At 35.9% G+C, this 18130-nt stretch overlaps 1 protein-coding gene and 1 long non-coding RNA gene across 8 annotated transcripts in view; both read left to right on the forward strand.

Annotated features, from left to right (window-relative positions):
* Positions 1-18130, forward strand: part of LOC131995841 (uncharacterized) — a 205841-nt gene that overhangs the window by 15139 nt on the left and 172572 nt on the right. The gene's annotated exons all lie outside the window — the stretch shown is intronic.
* LOC106084861 (sodium-coupled monocarboxylate transporter 2) overlaps positions 1-18130 on the forward strand; it is a 72790-nt gene that overhangs the window by 14022 nt on the left and 40638 nt on the right. For 3 of the 7 annotated variants that reach the window (XM_059365019.1, XM_059365020.1, XM_059365021.1), the window contains one exon: positions 17129-17262. The exons of the other annotated variants lie outside the window; for them this stretch is intronic. In XM_059365019.1, the coding sequence (XP_059221002.1) occupies positions 17188-17262 (75 nt within the window). In that variant the 5' untranslated portion in view covers positions 17129-17187. The remainder of the gene's footprint in view (positions 1-17128; positions 17263-18130) is intronic. 7 annotated transcript variants of the gene reach the window in all.

Raw genomic sequence — 18130 nt, forward strand, 5'->3', positions numbered from 1 at the left:
TGTATCGGGCTATAGACCGATTCAGACCATAATAAACACGTATGTTGATGGTCATGAGAGGATCCGTCGTACATTGCAACCTCTAATGGCTCCAGAAGTCATGATCCCATATCGGTTTATATGGCAGCTATATCAGGTTATGAACCTATTTGAACTTTATTTGACACAGTTGTAGAAAGTAAGAATAAAATACGTCATGCAAAATTTCAGCCAAATCGGATAGGAATTGCGCCCTCTAGAAGCTCAAGAAGTCAAGTCCACAGATCTGTTTATATGACAGCTATATCAGTTTATGGACCGATTTGAACCATACTTGGCACAGTTGTTGTATATGTTAACAAAACACGTCGTGCAAAATTTCGGATAAGAATTGCGCACTCTAAAGGCTCAAGAAGTCAAGACCCAATATCGGTTTATATGGCAGCTATATCAAAACATGAACCGATATGGCCCATTTACAATACCAACCGACCTACCCTATCCTATGGTGGAGGGTATAAAAAACGATTGGCTTTTGCAAAAAAGTATATATGTAAATATGCCTGAATCAGTTTGGAATAAAGTTATTTGGACAGACGAGTCAAACTAATAAATTGTAAAAATGGGAAAAGTTTGTGGTGAGAACCAACACAAAGGCTAAAATCGAAAATCTTTATATTGTACATACTGTAAAACATGATTGAAGAAGCCTTATGGTGTGGGGATGTTTTTCCTCTTCAGGAGTTATTAGGCTCGTAAAAATTTTCTCTAAAATGACTGGAGAGCACTATGTAAATATTTTGGAAGAAAATCGTTATAGCAGTGCGGAGGAAATGAGCTTAGGGGAATTAGGGAAGAAACTTGCTTTAAATATGCCGAAAAGATTGTGAGAAGTCATAAATAACAAAGAAGGGGCACATTCTTACTAAATTTTAAAGTCATATAATTGTTTATAATATTTACTAGTGTTACTTTATTTTATCACTTGAAATTCCTTATGTGTCATATAGTTTGTATTATAAATAGAAAATATAAAGTAAGAATTCAATGTTAAGTTCATTATTAGATAAGATATTAACCGAATTAGAAATAAAACTATAATTTATAAACATTTGAAAACAACAAATATATGTTTCAATTAAAAAATTAGAAATATTTCCAGCCGCACTTTATTTTGTCCGACAGTGTATTTTACAATTGCAGTATAATAATTAATTTTCGAATTTACAAAAAAATTGTGCACCTTCACATATTTTGAGCTATACTTTAATATTTTAAATTGAATTTATGAAGAAACCGTTTGGAAATGGTCCTAACATCTACTATAGTATTTACGAATAATGTTAAATGACATATACAGTTCCTTAAAAGTAGATAAAGCCTCTAAATCGGTCCGCAAATTTGTGTTCTTAAGTATGCCCCTCAACTTTTATCCGATATAGATTCAGAATTTGGTACGGTACGTTTTTGTATATAGCTAATACTTAAATGTATCTGATAGATGGAGAGAGGTTTCTCTGTGCTTAATATATGTTATTGCTGCATTTGGTCGGGTCTATTCCACCCGTTTTATACTTCAGATGTGAATAATTGTGTCGGGTGGTCCCTGTTGCCAACATAGGGAAATCGGCATACCAAGGGGAGTCATTTGAGTGTGTCTTTACTTTTAGCAGTCCATTTGGATTTGGTAAATTATACATTAAAACTGCAGCACTTGACGTATAATGACTTCATCGAGTCAGAGTTGGATAGTTCTCTTTCTTTTTGGTGGATTTCTTCCCCCAATCTCTTTAAGCCCCTATATTTCTTAATTCTGTTTACCCCTGCCTTGCCTTAATGGAATATTTTGCGAAAATTTTGTATTTTTTTCGTTCGGAATTCTCAAGACGCTTATCCGCACTTGGTACACGGAGCATGACCCAGCATTAGGGACCATTACAGGCTGCCTTACGATAGCAAGCATTGACCATCTACATGAGCGCACTTAATTCCTTAATGCTTCGAATCGTTGTGTGCTTCCTTCTTAAATTTTTCTAGTATGATGCCACTGGAGGGAACATGCAAATTGGTAGAATACTTTTAGAATAAAACTCTCTTTATGTATATAGACAGCTATATTTGTTACGAACATAATAATTTCGTCCATTTTGAGGTGAAAATCTACAACTATTAACTAAATTTCCTATGAACATTCCATTAAGGAACTTCTCTCATATTAATGAGTGCATTCCTATTAATGTTTAAGCTCAATGATAAGGGGCCTCCTTTTTATTGCCGAGTCCGAACAGCGTGCCGCATAACGACACCACTTGGTAGAGAAGTTTTAACATGGCAGGACACCTCACAAATGTAGCCAGCATTAGTAAGGAGAAAACCTCAGCTGAAAAATTTTCTGATGTTCACGCTGGGATTTAAACCAGGCGTTCGGCGTCATAGGCGAAAATGCTAACCTCTGCGCAACAAAAAGTGAAACATTGCCGCACAGTGTGACCTAAAACCTCAAATAAAGTTCAAAATTGCCAACCAAAAAATGTTTAACTCTATATATGTGGCACGGGCATTCAACACCAACATTCAACAATCAGACTTAGAACTTTTCTACCATACACCTTCAAAAGTTAAATGGATGATTCTGTGGGGCAGTTGTAATTATAAGGAAATTTCTGTTGATTCGAGTAAAAACATCCGTTTGCTCAGATAAAACACTGCTAATATATATGTTATTAGTTAAGAAAATAATTGTTTTAATCTTTAGCTATATTTCCAATTCATAAAGTTTTTCTGTTGTTCACTTTGAGTTGCAAATACATCATCCAAAGTATTTATAAGCCTGAATTGTAGCCATAAGAAATTCGTCGCACTTGTTCCGTAAAGTGTGAAACTTAAAGAGCTGTGTTATGCTAATGTGGTTAGATTACAAATACGCATTGTTAGTTTCCCAGTTAAACTTCAAAACAGAATTGAAGTTGCCATAAATTTAGTTGATATTCTGGTCGTTCGAACTCTTAACGAGTTCTGGTTATTATTTGCTGTACTCTGTCTTTTTATATATAGGTGGCCCATTTTTTTTCGTTTTTTTCTACGATAATTGAATTTTTATTTCAACTTTGTTTGTTCAGCTTTAGGAAAATACAAATACTATTTAAAGCATAACTTGCCTCCAAAAGTGAACTACTTAATTTTGTTACAAAAATTTAACAGCTCAATGATGTTTATCAATATACTAAAAAGGTGTCACATATAATATAGGTATTACAGTTACCATAACAAACCCCACTCGCAGATGGTTTGGTTGGGTGCTACTTAAACCATTGCAGGCAGTATTGTTTTTTTTTTGTTGGTTATTATTTCACTTGTCATTTGTTGTAGTTATAGCAGTTTATACATGGTGGTCTTAAAAAAAAACAATAAGGAAGGCCAAAAGTCGGGCGGTGCCGACTGTATAATTCCCTACACCTACCCTATAAGTACAATGTAGGAGCTATATCCAATTCTGAACCAATTTTGATGGACCTCGGCGGATGTTTCAGATGGGAGCTATATCTAAATCTGAACCGATTACGAGCAAACTTCTCAGCTATTGTAGTAGTAGTCGATGAAACCGTTGTGCATATCTAAATCTGAACCGATTTCCATGAAATTCACCAGTAATGTCGAGATTCAAGAGTAAATCCTTCCTGCCACATTTCAAAAGAATTTGTTAACAAATGACCATTTTATTGCATTATTACTGCAAATCGGACGAACATATATATGGGAGCTTAGCAAATCTGAACCGATTTCGATGAAATTTATTCGTAATGTCGGGAGTCATAAAAAATCCTTCGTGCCAAATTTCGAGAGAATCAGTTAATAAATGACCATTTTATTGCAGTATTACTGCAAATCGGACGAATATATATATATGGGAGCTATATCCAAATCTGAACCGATATTTTCTAAATCCAATCAGAAAATGATTCTGAGTATACTTATCAATGGGTCTATCTCTCTTCCTTATGGGTGTTATAAACTGATTCACTAAGTTATAATACCCTGTACCACAGTAGTGGTGTAGGGTATAAAAATTATGTCAAAATTCCAGATTAAATTCCTTCAGTTGGACTAAACTGTGGTTACATTTAGTAAGAATACGTTTTCTTTTGTTAACAATTAAGACCGATCTCACTATTTGACTTCTTAAGAAGCCAAATGGTGAGGTCGGAGTAAATTACTAACAAAACAAATGTTGAAATATCTAATTTTTGTCGAATTCGCGTAAAAAGTACTCATTTTATATGCCCAAAATATGCTGGAACAGAAGAGATGCATTATATCTAAATTTATATTATATTTATAAACTTTATATATTTTTATACAAACTATTAATTATATTGGAGGCCACCGTAGCGCAGAGGTTAGCATGTCCGCCTATGACGCTGAACGCCTAGTTTCGAATCCTGGCAGGAACATCAGAAAGTTATTCATCGGTGGTTACCCCCTCCTAATGCTGGCGACATTTGTGAGGTACTTTGCCATGTAAAAACTTCTCCACAAAGAGGTGTCGCTCTGGGAACGCCGTTCGGACTGGGCTATAAAAAGCATGTACCTTATTATTGAGCTTAAAATTGAATCGGACAGCACTCATTGATTTGTGAGAATTTTGCCCCCTTCCTTAATGGAATGTTCATGGGCAAATTTGCATTTGCTATTAATTATGTTATCCGTTTCGAGAGTTAGGATAATACCTCTTAAGTATTATCCTTCTTTTATTTTACCTATAAAATTATGTATTATCCTTCTTTTATTTTAACTATGTATATAACGTTTCGCTTCAACATACCAAACGTTAGCCATAAACAGCATGACAGCTTCGCCTACGGTGAAAGGATCTTTCTTTTGTTGTGAAACCATAAACTTTTTAATGACGGATGTTTAGGATTGACTTTACTCGAGCCAGACAAACAGCGACGAATAAAAGGTCAACTATTCCCCCAACAACAATTTTGATTAAGTTTTGAGTATAATTATTGACTTTTCGGGCGTAGAATTCACTCCATTGAAAAATAAAATTTAATTTCATAATTGTTTACCCTGAATTGTACATCCTATATACTTTTGCTCATTCAATAGCCTAGTGTAATTGCATGTTTTGATTTAAGTTGATTGAAAATGTGCAAACGTAATGGCAAATTATTATTTGCAAACGTTTAAATAACCTAAGAGGTATTATCAATATTTGCTATACTTCAATGATTTCAACATTTCCGAGTCGTAAATAAAATCTAATAATACCAAGTCAAGCTTAACACTTCTATAATTTTTAATTAAAAATGTAAACGTACCAGAGGCGGCGCACATTCACTCGTTAAATGTTTGAACATTATTTGTTTGTGTTAAGATGAGATAATCAAGCTGAGAGAGAATATGACCATTGCATGTACACGAGGAAACTACCGATAATGACTTGAGGCTAATAGACTACGGTGCTGCAGAGAACGTGGTAGTTAGCAGCAGCAGACTCCAAAATCGAAGGATTCACACGGTGGTATGGCAGTCTCCCGATCAAAACACTAGAAACCAAATAGATCGTGGTGTGATAGATGGAAGGAATTCACCCAGCGTGTTAGACGTACGATTGATCAGAGGAGCGAACATTACCTCCGATCATTCGATTTGGACCTGCGAGAGACAATGAAGGAAATCTGATAACAGATGTACATATATATATATATAGTGTGCTAAGGGTATGGAAATAGTACTTTTCCCAGCTGCTGGTATCTGATCATGGCAGTGGCAAGGATACCACGGAAACAATCCCTGATGATGGTATACCATTACCACCTAGTCAGAACGAGGTCCATGTTGCAATAATACGGTTGAAAAACAACAAGACAGTAGAAATCGATGTTTAGCCAGCTGATTTATTTACGACCGGACATATTGATAAGGCGAAACGTGAGGTCATCTTCACGATTTGGCTACACGCAGAAAAATAAAACGTTTGGGACATTTTTACGAGAAACAAAATATTTTTATTAAAAATTTTTTTAACATATAACGTTTTGCTTCAACATACCAAACGTTAGCGATAAACGTTGCATTATTGGACTTAACTAACCTTGTTTATTGTAAACTTTCTAGAAGCTTCGCGTACGGTGATAGGACCTTTATTTTGTTGTAAAACCAAAAACTTTTTAATGATAAAAGAGTTTCGATGACCACAAACGATTATTTGTTAATCGTACCAATAATTATTCTCTTGTGTTTCCTAATAGGGAGTTAAGGTGAAGTTTTGAGCGTTTAAACCAGTAATGGGCAAAAATTTCCTTTATGTGAAACTAATTATTTTTTGCGTGTAGAAAAACGAATACGCGACAATTGGAACCTCAGCATAATATATTTCGTACACCAGAAAGGCGACAAGACAGTATGTCTCAACCAAAAAGGAATACGTCTCCTCCCAATCGCATATACGAACATACCATCGAGGGTACTGTGTGAAAGATTGAAATACAAAGTCAACGAAATATCGTTGTTCTGGCTTTATTTTTTCACTGCTAGACATTCTTCGACCATTAAGTTCGTCTCGAAAGACCCATAAAATGAGAATTATAAAATAAAATGACGTGACAATTATGTTAAGCAGAAAGATTTGATTATTGAAAAGTTTCTGAAAAAAAATTGTCTGATCAACAGATCCTTGGACAAAGACATAGCAGTCATTGGTATACGTTCCGTTTCGAAAGGTTGCTAAACTTTCTTGTTGACTACCATCGCTTAGCTCATATCCACATGGTTGAGGAGGCTCCCGGCTTTGTATCTCATTTCTGTGATACTTATTTAAAATCACATGAAATTTGCATTTGTGATGCTAAAATACCTCAGAGAACAGTATACCCATTCACCTACAGGCATTAGCATCCCGATAAGCCCCTTTTAGAAGCAACAAAGTTAGAAAATTCTACCCAACCCTCAGAGGCCTTTCTACGCTTATGTCTGCAGGTCAATATCTCATTTACTTTACTTTAATTGGCTATGACAGAATATTTCTTCCACTAGCCGAACGTAGAATAGCGTTCCAAGCGCCTCGATCTTCTGCGCTCATTCTAAAATCTCTGACACCAAGTTTCGAGGTGTCTCCCACAACTTGATCTTTCCATCGGGCTTTTGGTCTTCCCGGTTTGCGTGTACCACCGTGTTTGCCTTCAAAAGACTTCTTTGCTGGAGCTTCTTCATCCATTCTGACAACATGACCAAGCGAACGCAGCCGTTGTATTTTGATGCGTGTAACTATGCTATCGTCGTCATACAGCTCGTGGTTCTACGTCGCCTATATTCTCCGTTAACGCAAACTGGTCCATATATTTTACGAAGAATCTTTCTCTCAAATACTCCTAGCACTGCCTCATCTGCTTTCACAAGTACCCATGCTTCAGAACCATATAACAGCACGGGTAGTATCAGTGTCTTGTAAAGTGTAGTCTTCGCCTGCCGAGAGATGGCCTTGTTTCTAAACTGCCTACTTAGTCCAAAGTAGCATCTGTTTGCCTGAATTATTCTTCGCTTTATCTCAAAACTGGTGTCGTTCGTTTCGGTTACGGCGGTGCCGAGGTAGATAAAGTTACTGACTATCTCAAAGTTGTGATTCCCAACTTTCTCCATGTTCTTTATCCGCTCGATTGTACAAGGCTTTTTGGGAGTGGAGACCATCCATTTCGTCTTATCTCCATTTACTGCCAGACCCATTTTCACTGACTCTCTTTCGATTCTTTCAAAGGCTGCAGTTACTACTTCCGGTGACCGACCTATGATATCGATATCGTCGGCATAGGCAAGTAGCATGTGCTCTCTTGTGATTAGTGTGCCATATCTATACACATCTGCATCTCGTATAATCTTCTCCAGCAGGATACTAAAGAGATCACACGATAGGCTGTCTCCTTGTCTGAAACCTCGTTTGGTATTAAATGGTTCGGAGAGATTCTTTCCTATTCTTACTGAGGAACGCGTATCAGCAAGTGTCATCCTGCAGAGTCTTATTAATTTTGTAGGGATACCAAACTCAGACATGGCTTGAAATACCTTTGTAGTCAACAAAGAGGTGGTAGGTGTTGATTTGTCCTTCTCGGGTCTTTTCAAGGATTTGGCGCAATGTGAATATCTGGTCTAGGGTGGATTTACCAGGTCTAAAACCGCATTGATAGGGCCCAATTATCTCATTGACTTTAGGTTTTGATCTTTCACACAGTACGCTCGAGAGTATCTTGTATGCGATGGGGAGGAGACTTATTCCTCTGTAGTTGGCACATTCCGTCTTGTCTCCTTTCTTGTGTACGGGACATAGTATGCTGAGGTTCCAATCATCGGGTATGCGTTCTTCTAGCTAGATCGCGCAGATAAGCTGATGCATACGCCTTATTAGCGTGTCGCCTCCGGTCTTAAATAGTTCAGCGGGTAACCCGTCGGCTCCTGCTGCCTTGTTGTTCTTTAGTCGGGTTACTGCTACTTGGACCTCATTCTGACTAGGAGGTAAACATTCTATACCATCATCAGGGATTGGTTCTGCGGTATCCTCTTCGCCGCCAACATCGGACACTAGCAGTTGGGTAAAATGTTCTTTCCATATCCTCAGCATGTTGTCTGTGTCAGTTACCAGATTTCCTTCTTTGTTCTTGCAGGAGGACGTGCCTGCACCAAAGCCATCGGTTTGGTGTTTAATTCATTGGTAGAATTTCCGGACTTCATTCTGACTCCTGTACATCTCAATTCGCTCGCACTCACGTCTTTCCATTTCCTTTTTCTTTCTGCGGAATAGACGTTTCTCCTTTCTCCTTTTCTCCCGATACCTCTCCTTCATCTGGCGCATTGCTACTGATTGCAGGGTTGCTCTATATGCCGCATTCTTGGCTTCAGTAGCATCTCGACACTCTTGGTCGTACCATGGGTTTTTTGGAGGAGGCTTTCGGTACCCAAGTACGGATTTCGCGGCATTTTCCATGGAGTGGGCTATAGTTTGCCACTGCGCCATTATATCATCGGAACAAGGAGTGCTTTCATCAAGCAGTTGGGTCAGTCGAGTGGAGTATGCCGCTGCCATTTGTTGTGTCTGCAGCTTTTCAATGTCCAGCTTCCGTGCAGTGTCAGATCGTACTTTCCTCGCCATGTTCAAACGGGTGCGAACCTTTGCTGCAACAAGGTAATGATCCGAATCTATATTCGCTCCACGGATCGATCGTACATCTAACACGCTGGATGAATGCCTTCCATCTATCACAACGTGATCAATTTGGTTTCTCGTGTTTTGATCGGGTGACAGCCATGTGGCTTTGTGGATATTGTTATGTCGAAATCTGGTGCTACTAACTACCATGTTTTTTGCCGCGGCGAAATCTATCAGCCTCAACCCAAAAATGTCTTCCTTCCCTATTTTCGCATTAAAATCTCCCAGAACGATTTTAATATCATGGGCGGGGCAGCGGTCATATTCTCTCTCTAGGCGCTCGTAGAAAATATCCTTGGTCTGCTCGTCTTTGTCTTCCGTCGGGGCATGGGCACAAATAAGACTGATGTTGAAGAATTTGGCTTTTATGCGGATTGTGGCAAGCCTCTCATCCACCTGAGTATAGCTGGAGACTAGGTGTTTCAGTATTCGACTAACCACATATCCGCAGCCAAATTCATGCCTCGTGTTATGGTAGCTATAGTATAGTTCGTCACCGTTTGGTGTTGTAGTGACGCCATTCCCAGTCCATCGCACTTCCTGTAAGGCGGTTATGTCTGCCTTGTACTTCTCTAATACATCCGCCAGCGCGTATACTGCACCTTCTCTATAAAGAGTGCGGACATTCCAGGTGCAGATCCGCAAATCATGGTCCTTTTTTTGTTTGCGTGGGTCGTCAACGTTGGGGGTCCGTTTTTACTATTCATTTGATTTTCATAGTAGTTCTTTGTTTTCCGGAGGCGTGCTCTACCGTGCTCTACACCGTACTCTATAGTCGTTGAGTATGGGTATTGATGAAGATACATGGCGTACCAGAAATCGCGATCCACCATGCCAGTCAAAGTGTTTTGACAACAACACACTCTTGCGAAACTTTTATAAGTTCTTTGCTATGCTTCTCTTTGAATAGAAAGCATTGAATTTAAATTATCTTGAACTGGAATATGTTCAAAAAAACTTTATTTCCAAATCTATCCAACAACATTATTCTTTATTATTTGACAATTACAGCAATTGCCATCTCCAAAGTGTGCAATTTCATTGATTAAAACTGAGCAACATAGGCAGCAATGTTGTTGTTGTTGGCATGTTTCAAGGGAAAAGCATGACAATTACCAGGTAGTGTACTGTAAACAGCTGAGTACAATTTTTTCTTGCGAAGTGCACTATCTGTCAACGGGTTTTGGTTGTGTGTGTGTATTATAGTTAAGAACCATAACACACACAAACAACGAGAAATGTCGCGAACTAGTAACATACAGAAAATCAGAGTTGCACTAATCACTGATTTTGACAGTGCACTCAACGTTTTGTTGTTGGACAACTGCCAACTGTTGTTGGACAAAAGAAAATAAAATAAGCAAACGGTTTCAAATGACTATAAAAAACGATGGGAAGCAAAGATAACAAGCCATTGTTTTTTTAATAATGAAATTGCACACATGGGAGTTGGCAATCGCTGTAGTCAAATAATAGTCAAATAACATTAATGATATGCTGATCAACAGGTAACAAAGTATAGTCACCTTCCGAAACGGAACGAATACCAATGGCTTATATGTCCAAGGATCTGTTGATCAGACAATTTCTTTTCAGTAACTTTTCAATAATCAAAACTTTTCTCTTTATATAATTCCCATGGTCATTAAACTCGACTCCACTTTGGAGAGAACACAACTATAGTAATCATATACATGACCAGCCTGTAACAGGCTTATATAAATGATAGTAAAACAAGTTCTTTGAATGACATTTTCAAATAGAAAAACACCACCTCCAAAATTTTAGCCAGATAGAGTAATCAAAAAAACAAACTGTGAGATCGGTTTATATGGCAGCTATATCAGGCTATATACCGATTTAGACCATACTTGGAACAGTTGTTGGAAGTCATAACAACACAACATATGCAAAATTTCAACCGTGTTGGATAAGAACTACGCCTTCTAGGAGCCAAAAAGTCTAATCGGGAGATTGGTTTATAGGCGGCTGTATCAGGATATGGACTGATTTAGACCATACTCGACACAGTTGTTGAAAGTCTTACCAGAACACTTCATGCAAAATTTCAGCCAAATCGGATAAGAATTGCGCACTCTAGAAGTCAAGAACCAAGGTCAGTTTATATATATTATATAAATGACAATATCAGATTATCAACCGATTTAAACCATACCTGGCACAGTTGTCGGAAGTGATACCAAAACACCAGGTGCAAAATTTCAGCCAAATCGGACGAGAATTGCGTCCTCTAGAAGCTCAAGAAGTCAAGACCTAAGATCGGTTTATATGGCAGCCGTATCAAAACATTGACCGATTTGGCCCATTTGCAATCCCAACCGACCTACACTAATAAGAAGTATATCTTCAAAATTTCAAGTGCTTAGCTCTACTCCTTCGAAAGTTAGCGTGCTTTCGACAGAGGGACGGACGGACATAGCTAGATCGACTTAAAATGTCATGACGATCAAGAATATATATACTTTATGGGGTCTTAGACCCATATTTCGAGGTGTTACAAACGGAATGACGAAATTAGTATACCCTCATCCTATGATGGTATAATGATCTTCAGAAAAACTTAATATTCTTTAATTTTTGAAGGAATTATTTTAAAAATTGTGAGCTTCTAAATTGAAATAATATGCATTTTTGCCCATTTTATTTGTAAACCTTTTGCTATACGGCAGGGTGATTCATTCAAACGCTAATGATAGATAGAATAAGCAACTTACTCTAAAATGTTTTATGACATTTAGCATATAAACTAGACCGTCCCATTTTTTTGCAAATAAAGAAACTCATACACTCCATTTTTTACTTTTCGTAAAATAAGCCAAATACGAAAAATCATGAGGATCGGTTAATGATAACACGTGCCGCAAAGGCATGCAAACTGTGAAGAAGTGAATTTCTTGAGATCCATAGTAGGATTTTACGTCCTAAGGATGGTACTATGTGCGCTTTATGCGAAATTTTTTCATGATTACATTTTTAGATAATAGAATTTGAAGCAAAAGAACTTGCTGATTTCGTTCAGTAGGACATTCCCTCATTATTCCAAATATTCATAAAAGAATTATGTTTGTCATTGAGATTTTTGTAGTGTTTCAAAAAAGTAACCGTGAAAAAACTGTGTTTTGACCGGTGAAAAACGAACATAGTACCAGCCATTAGAATTTAATTGAAGAACAAAGTACAGGTTTGTATGCCACTTATTGTTTACTAAACATAGGTTACACCTAGAACTACTACATTGGCAGTTAATAGTGTATCGATTGACTCAGAATTACTTCATAGACTGATCTAGTCATGTTTGTCGGGGCGCGAATTCGCCTGTCTGTCTGTCCGTCTTTTTTAATCATGAGCGAGGGACCATTTGTTATCCAATCATCACGAAAATTAGATATAGCTCCGAAGTTTAATTGAAGGTTGTAGGTTGAAAACTATAATGGGGACTATATCCAAATCTGGACCGATTTTGATAAGATTTAGCAGAGGCTTTTAGTTGAGTAATACAACATTCCATACCAAATTTTATGCAAATCCGTTGAAAATTGTAGAAAAAAGGCCCATGTACGTGTATATATGGGAGCTACATCTAAATCTGGACCGATTTCTACCAAAATTGTAAACGTTTGTGTTTGGGCTAAAAAAGTGATATATGCTTATTTTCGTGATGATTGGATAACAAATGCGATCTTCACCTTAGTTACAAAAAACCGACAAACAGTACAGAAAGCGTACAAAGAAAAAATATGGAACTAAATGTGACTGATTAAACATGGTATTGACTTATAAAAATGTTTTCAACCAAGGTGTTAATTGCTTTAATTATTTTTGACATAGAAATTCGATATTTTTTGTATCATTGCAAGTGTTTTTAGTTGTATGAATTAAATTGTTTTTTTAATTGTATAAATTGTGTATTGACCAATATTATACTGTGTGAAGTGTGAATGAGTCAAATATTGGGTTGCCCAAAAAGTAATTGCGGTTTTTTTAAAAGAAAGTAAATGCATTTTTAATAAAACTTAGAATGAACTTTAATCAAATATACTTTTTTTACACTTTTTTTCTAAAGCAAGCTAAAAGTAACAGCTGATAACTGACAGAAGAAAGAATGCAATTACAGAGTCACAAGCTGTGAAAAAATTTGTCAACGCCGACTATATGAAAAATCCGCAATTACTTTTTGGGCAACCCAATATATGTCTAGCTTCTATAACATACAAAACAAAGTGGAGTGGCTAGAAAAAAAATATCAAGAAAATTAGAAGCGTGGTTTTTATCTTAACATAATATGTAATTTTTTTTATTAAATTTTAAAAGTAAAGAAATATTGTGAAAAATATTGCGTTAAAATAGTGTAATGCAGAAAAATGCCGGATGTTAAAAAATAGAATGGATAAATTGCAAACGCAACAAATTGGAGGACATTGTAGAATGTAAACGTGGTATTTATAAATACATATTATTATTAATATTATCTTATTTTAATATTTTATTATCCATATATATACTACATTCACTTGGGCGCTGAGGATGGAAGATAACACATGTAGATCAAGACTTCATGGTAGTGCACGCAAAATGTTAAGATCGGTATTTATTACGAATCATTTTAAATATGTACCTACGTATATTAATTATATTGTTTATAATATTCTTTACAATCCCACGGCAGCCGGTTGTACGTTCCGTATTGACCCGATGGAATCCTTCATCAGCAAGGGCTGCCGCCTCAGTGTACGTGTACGTACAGACAGACGAAGAGAGGGTCAAAATGAAATCGATAATTTTTCTTTTTTTTAGAAACCTAACATCATTAAGAAAAAATATGTTTTTAAGCAATATATTCCATGTTTTATTCGCAATTTAACCCATTCGATAAAAAAGTTTTTTTATTTATGTGAAAAATATCAATTATTTGCTTTTCTTAAAACAGTAAAAATGTTGTATAAAAGAAATGGCAAATTTTAAATGATTGGCTTATTGAGTTAATAACCACTTTCACATTGCAAAACCTATTAATCAATAATACAAATTCCTTTACAGATCCGATTTCAGCAAAAATTTTTAATTGATTGCACAAACTTCTTAATTGAACATAGTTTTTCATTTTGTTCCGTGTATACGAACAGACGGACATAGTTAAGCCGAATCAGCAGGAATTTCTGAGTCGGACTACTCACCTAATCATATCCACAGTAGTAGTGCAGGGTACAGTTCAAAAATTTCCTGCTAGGACCTAAAATATTCAACTGTATTCCTAAGAAAGCAATACATCCAACTTTGGATGTCGTGGCGACACGGGTTGCGTTAACCGTTTGTCGTAATATTTCATATTTTGCTTATTGGGATCAACAGGGGGAAAATGGAAGGTATACGTTTTAAGAAAAAAACACTTTCTGTTTTTTTGGGATACTCTAATGTACACTTGTGTACGATTTGACGCAATGCATTAATTGATAAGTTTAATAATTTTAATGAAACATCGTGTTATTATCTCATTGATTCATTCTCATTGCACAGTTAGCCGAAAGTCACTCCAGTTAAAATTTCAATTTCAAAGGTTAACAACCATTACTTTATGGCTATGGGCTTATCTCAGCTGTTCTGAAAAAGCAAAAAGTTCATAATTCATAGGGATTTATTTGGGGGTTGATAAATTTGCAAATTCGGAAAGGATCAATGGCCTCATGTATATGGTTTCAGGAAATTGCGTATATTTCAACCTTAAAATGCTGCACTCATTATTTACAGGATGATATGCATGCATAGTATCTGCTATTTCAACAATCACATTGTTGGCTGCTTTTATAAATATAATTAACATTTACATGCTTCTAACAATTAATACTAGTAACGTTGAATGAAACCACTAATGCATTTTTATTTAAAAGAAATATTCAATAATTCACATACACAGCAAGGAACATCAAATTTGTATTTGTACCATGATTGGCACGTCCGTTAAAAGACATATGTAGCAAAACTTTACGTGCAAAATTTCAGCCAAATCGGGTTGTAATTGTTCTTTCTAGAGGCTCAGTAATTTAATCTGAATATTGGAACATATTGAGCGTATTTGTTGGAGATGAAAACAAAACACATTGTGCAAAATTTCGGCCAAATTGGATCTAGAGGCTCAAGAAGTCAAGAACTCTGATCGGTTTGTACGGCAGTTGTATTAGGTTTTAAACCGATTTGGACCATTCTTGGCAAAGTTATTGGAAGTCAAACCAAAATCCACATGCAAAATTTCAGCCAAATCGCAGTTGCAACCTCTAGATGCTCAAGAAGTCAAGAACCGAGATTGGTTTAGGAAGAATTTGTGCAAAATTTCAAGCGCCTAGTTTTACTCCTTCGGAAGTTAACGCGCTTTTGACAGACAGACGGAATATTTCGATGTGTTACAAAAGGCATGACGAAATTAATATATCCCCATCCTCTGATGGCTGAAATTAAAAGACGATTGATGCGGTATTTTGAGAGCAGTTTTCCGAAATATGTCCGATTTGTTGGTCAATTTTCCAGAGTCTTTAGAAAATATTTCTTCCAGTTTTATCAATAGAGAAATTTCTTCGAAATTTTGTCTTAAGAAAAAGGTAATCGAATTTATGTATTTAGAGAAAATTTAATTCTAATTGATTTTTTGAATGATATTTTATTAAATTTGTCAATTTAGAAAATTTGATAGAAATTTTGTCTTTTCAAAAAATGTCAATGTTATTGTTTTGTCTTAAAGAAAGAACTTTAAATTTCGCCTTTTGAAAAAATTTCAGAAATATTGTTTATACATCAGAATCGATTTAAACATTAGTGTTCTCACATTTCAAAAGCTCTCGTTCAATAAAGAAATTAGAGAGCATTAGAGAGCTTTTGAACAATTAAACTCTTTCACGTATGCGTTAATTCGGCTCCAGGTTTACTTTTGGCCATTTTTAATGCATCACATTAAACAACCGTTTTTTTTAATTTAAACACTTGAAATCGATTTAAAAAAGGGCTAATTATTCGAATAGTTCGATTATTTTTTTAAAGTTAATTCCCAATATAGTTCGAACACTATCGTGATTGATGAAGACAACGAAGAATGTACGTGTATATACTATATAAGTTCCCAGATCGAATGACTAGATTAGTATGACCTCATCCTGTGGTGATATTAAAATGAAATATCAAACTTGTTGCAAAATGAGTAAATTTCCGATTAAAAAAATTGCATTTTCAATTTAAAATGATAAAATTTTTTAATTTCTTAGAAGTTATTTAATGGATCTAAATGACACAAATGCAAATGGCAGCAAAATAACAATGACGGAGGATCAGAAGCAGCCATCCGCAAACGTATAAATAGAAATGCATTTCTTAAACTTAAAAAAGTTTGGAGATGTAGTGAGATCTAAAATAATGCAAAAGTGACTTTCAAATAATACAAAAGTCAGTCGGGAAGTCACAACGAACTTCCCACAAAATCCAAGCAATTATAAATCGCTGCCTATGACAAATACTTCGAATTGTCTGCCCAAACCCTATTTCAGGTGAAGAATTGCAAATAAGAACAAACACTACACCTGCCGATGTAGAAATCCGGAAGAGAAAATGGGCTTGGTTGGGTCATATCCTACACCGACCGCGCGATGATATAGCGAGAAATGTCCTAGACTGGAATTCGCAAGGACAGAGAAACACATGGATCTGCTGTACAAAAAGAGAGTTGAAATCAAAGTCGTGGAATTGGTCATAATTTTTTTTTTGTAATATATTTCATATATTCCAATTGTAAATGAAGTACATTTATATGGGTGAATCCGAATTGAATTACATGAATTGTTTGATGATAAGAAAAAGATTCTTTGGAATTTTTTTTCAATTTTTTTGTCTGTTCGGGCGAATATAATTTAATTTTACAATTTTTGTTTTTTTTTTTTCTTTCGAGAGGAGCTCAATGATCGGAGATGCAAACGGAAAGCCAATGATAGCAACACACACCAACCACTATGGGATGCGTATCGTCTTTGGTTAGAAGACTTTTCAACCATGTAAGGTGTGATGGCTTCATGGGCCGTGCGTTGGTATGTTGTATTTGAATCGTATTAATAGCGAAAACGCATCTATAATTACCACATTAACCACGCTCGACAACCTGTATATTAGCTGAAATACTTTTTGTGTGGAGAAGGGTTTAAACGTACTTTCAATTGAGTATAATAGTTGTTTTTTTACTACTATATCGTCGGCCTAATGCGCTATTTTGTGCGTACGAGAAAAACGCACTTTCTCGAATGCACTAAAGGATGGTTGTTCTCGACTTTACCATGTTCATGCATTTTTTAAAAAAATTTCACTTATATTTTTTAAGGTTTTCCTAGAGAAATAAACGTTTTATAGCCCACTTTCCGAAAATAGTTAATTGCTGTTTTGTCCCATATCCAAATATTTTTATCATTTTTGTAAGTTGTATTACGTGGAACAAAATGTACACTAATATAGCATTGAATTTAAATTTAAAACATTAGATATTTTAATATTAACGAGTTTTTATTATGAAACAAAATACATTTTTCGTACAAATTATATAACAAGAAAAAACTAATTTAATTCGGTTGGGCCGAAGTTTGGAGACTTGGTTATATGTCTAATATGTCCCGATACAGATCATATGCGGCAAGGATGTCTATGTGTGAAATCGGGTGAAGAATCTTTAATCGGTAGGCAGTAACATCCAAATATCGTGTAATCTGACCCTATTTGGCACGGCTTTCAAAATGTCAATACAACTCACTGATGCGGCGAAATGGCGTAATAAATACGTCTGTTATGAACCAAAATTGGGATGTCGCCGTATATGGCAGATATATCCAAATATGGTTCTGTCTGACCCATATTCAGCACGATTGTCAAGGATACAGTTGAGTAGTTCCGAATGGAACTTGTTCAATG

The sequence above is a fragment of the Stomoxys calcitrans genome, chromosome 3 (genome assembly GCF_963082655.1).
Source record: "Stomoxys calcitrans chromosome 3, idStoCalc2.1, whole genome shotgun sequence".
In the NCBI taxonomy this organism is placed as follows: Eukaryota; Metazoa; Arthropoda; class Insecta; order Diptera; family Muscidae; genus Stomoxys; species Stomoxys calcitrans.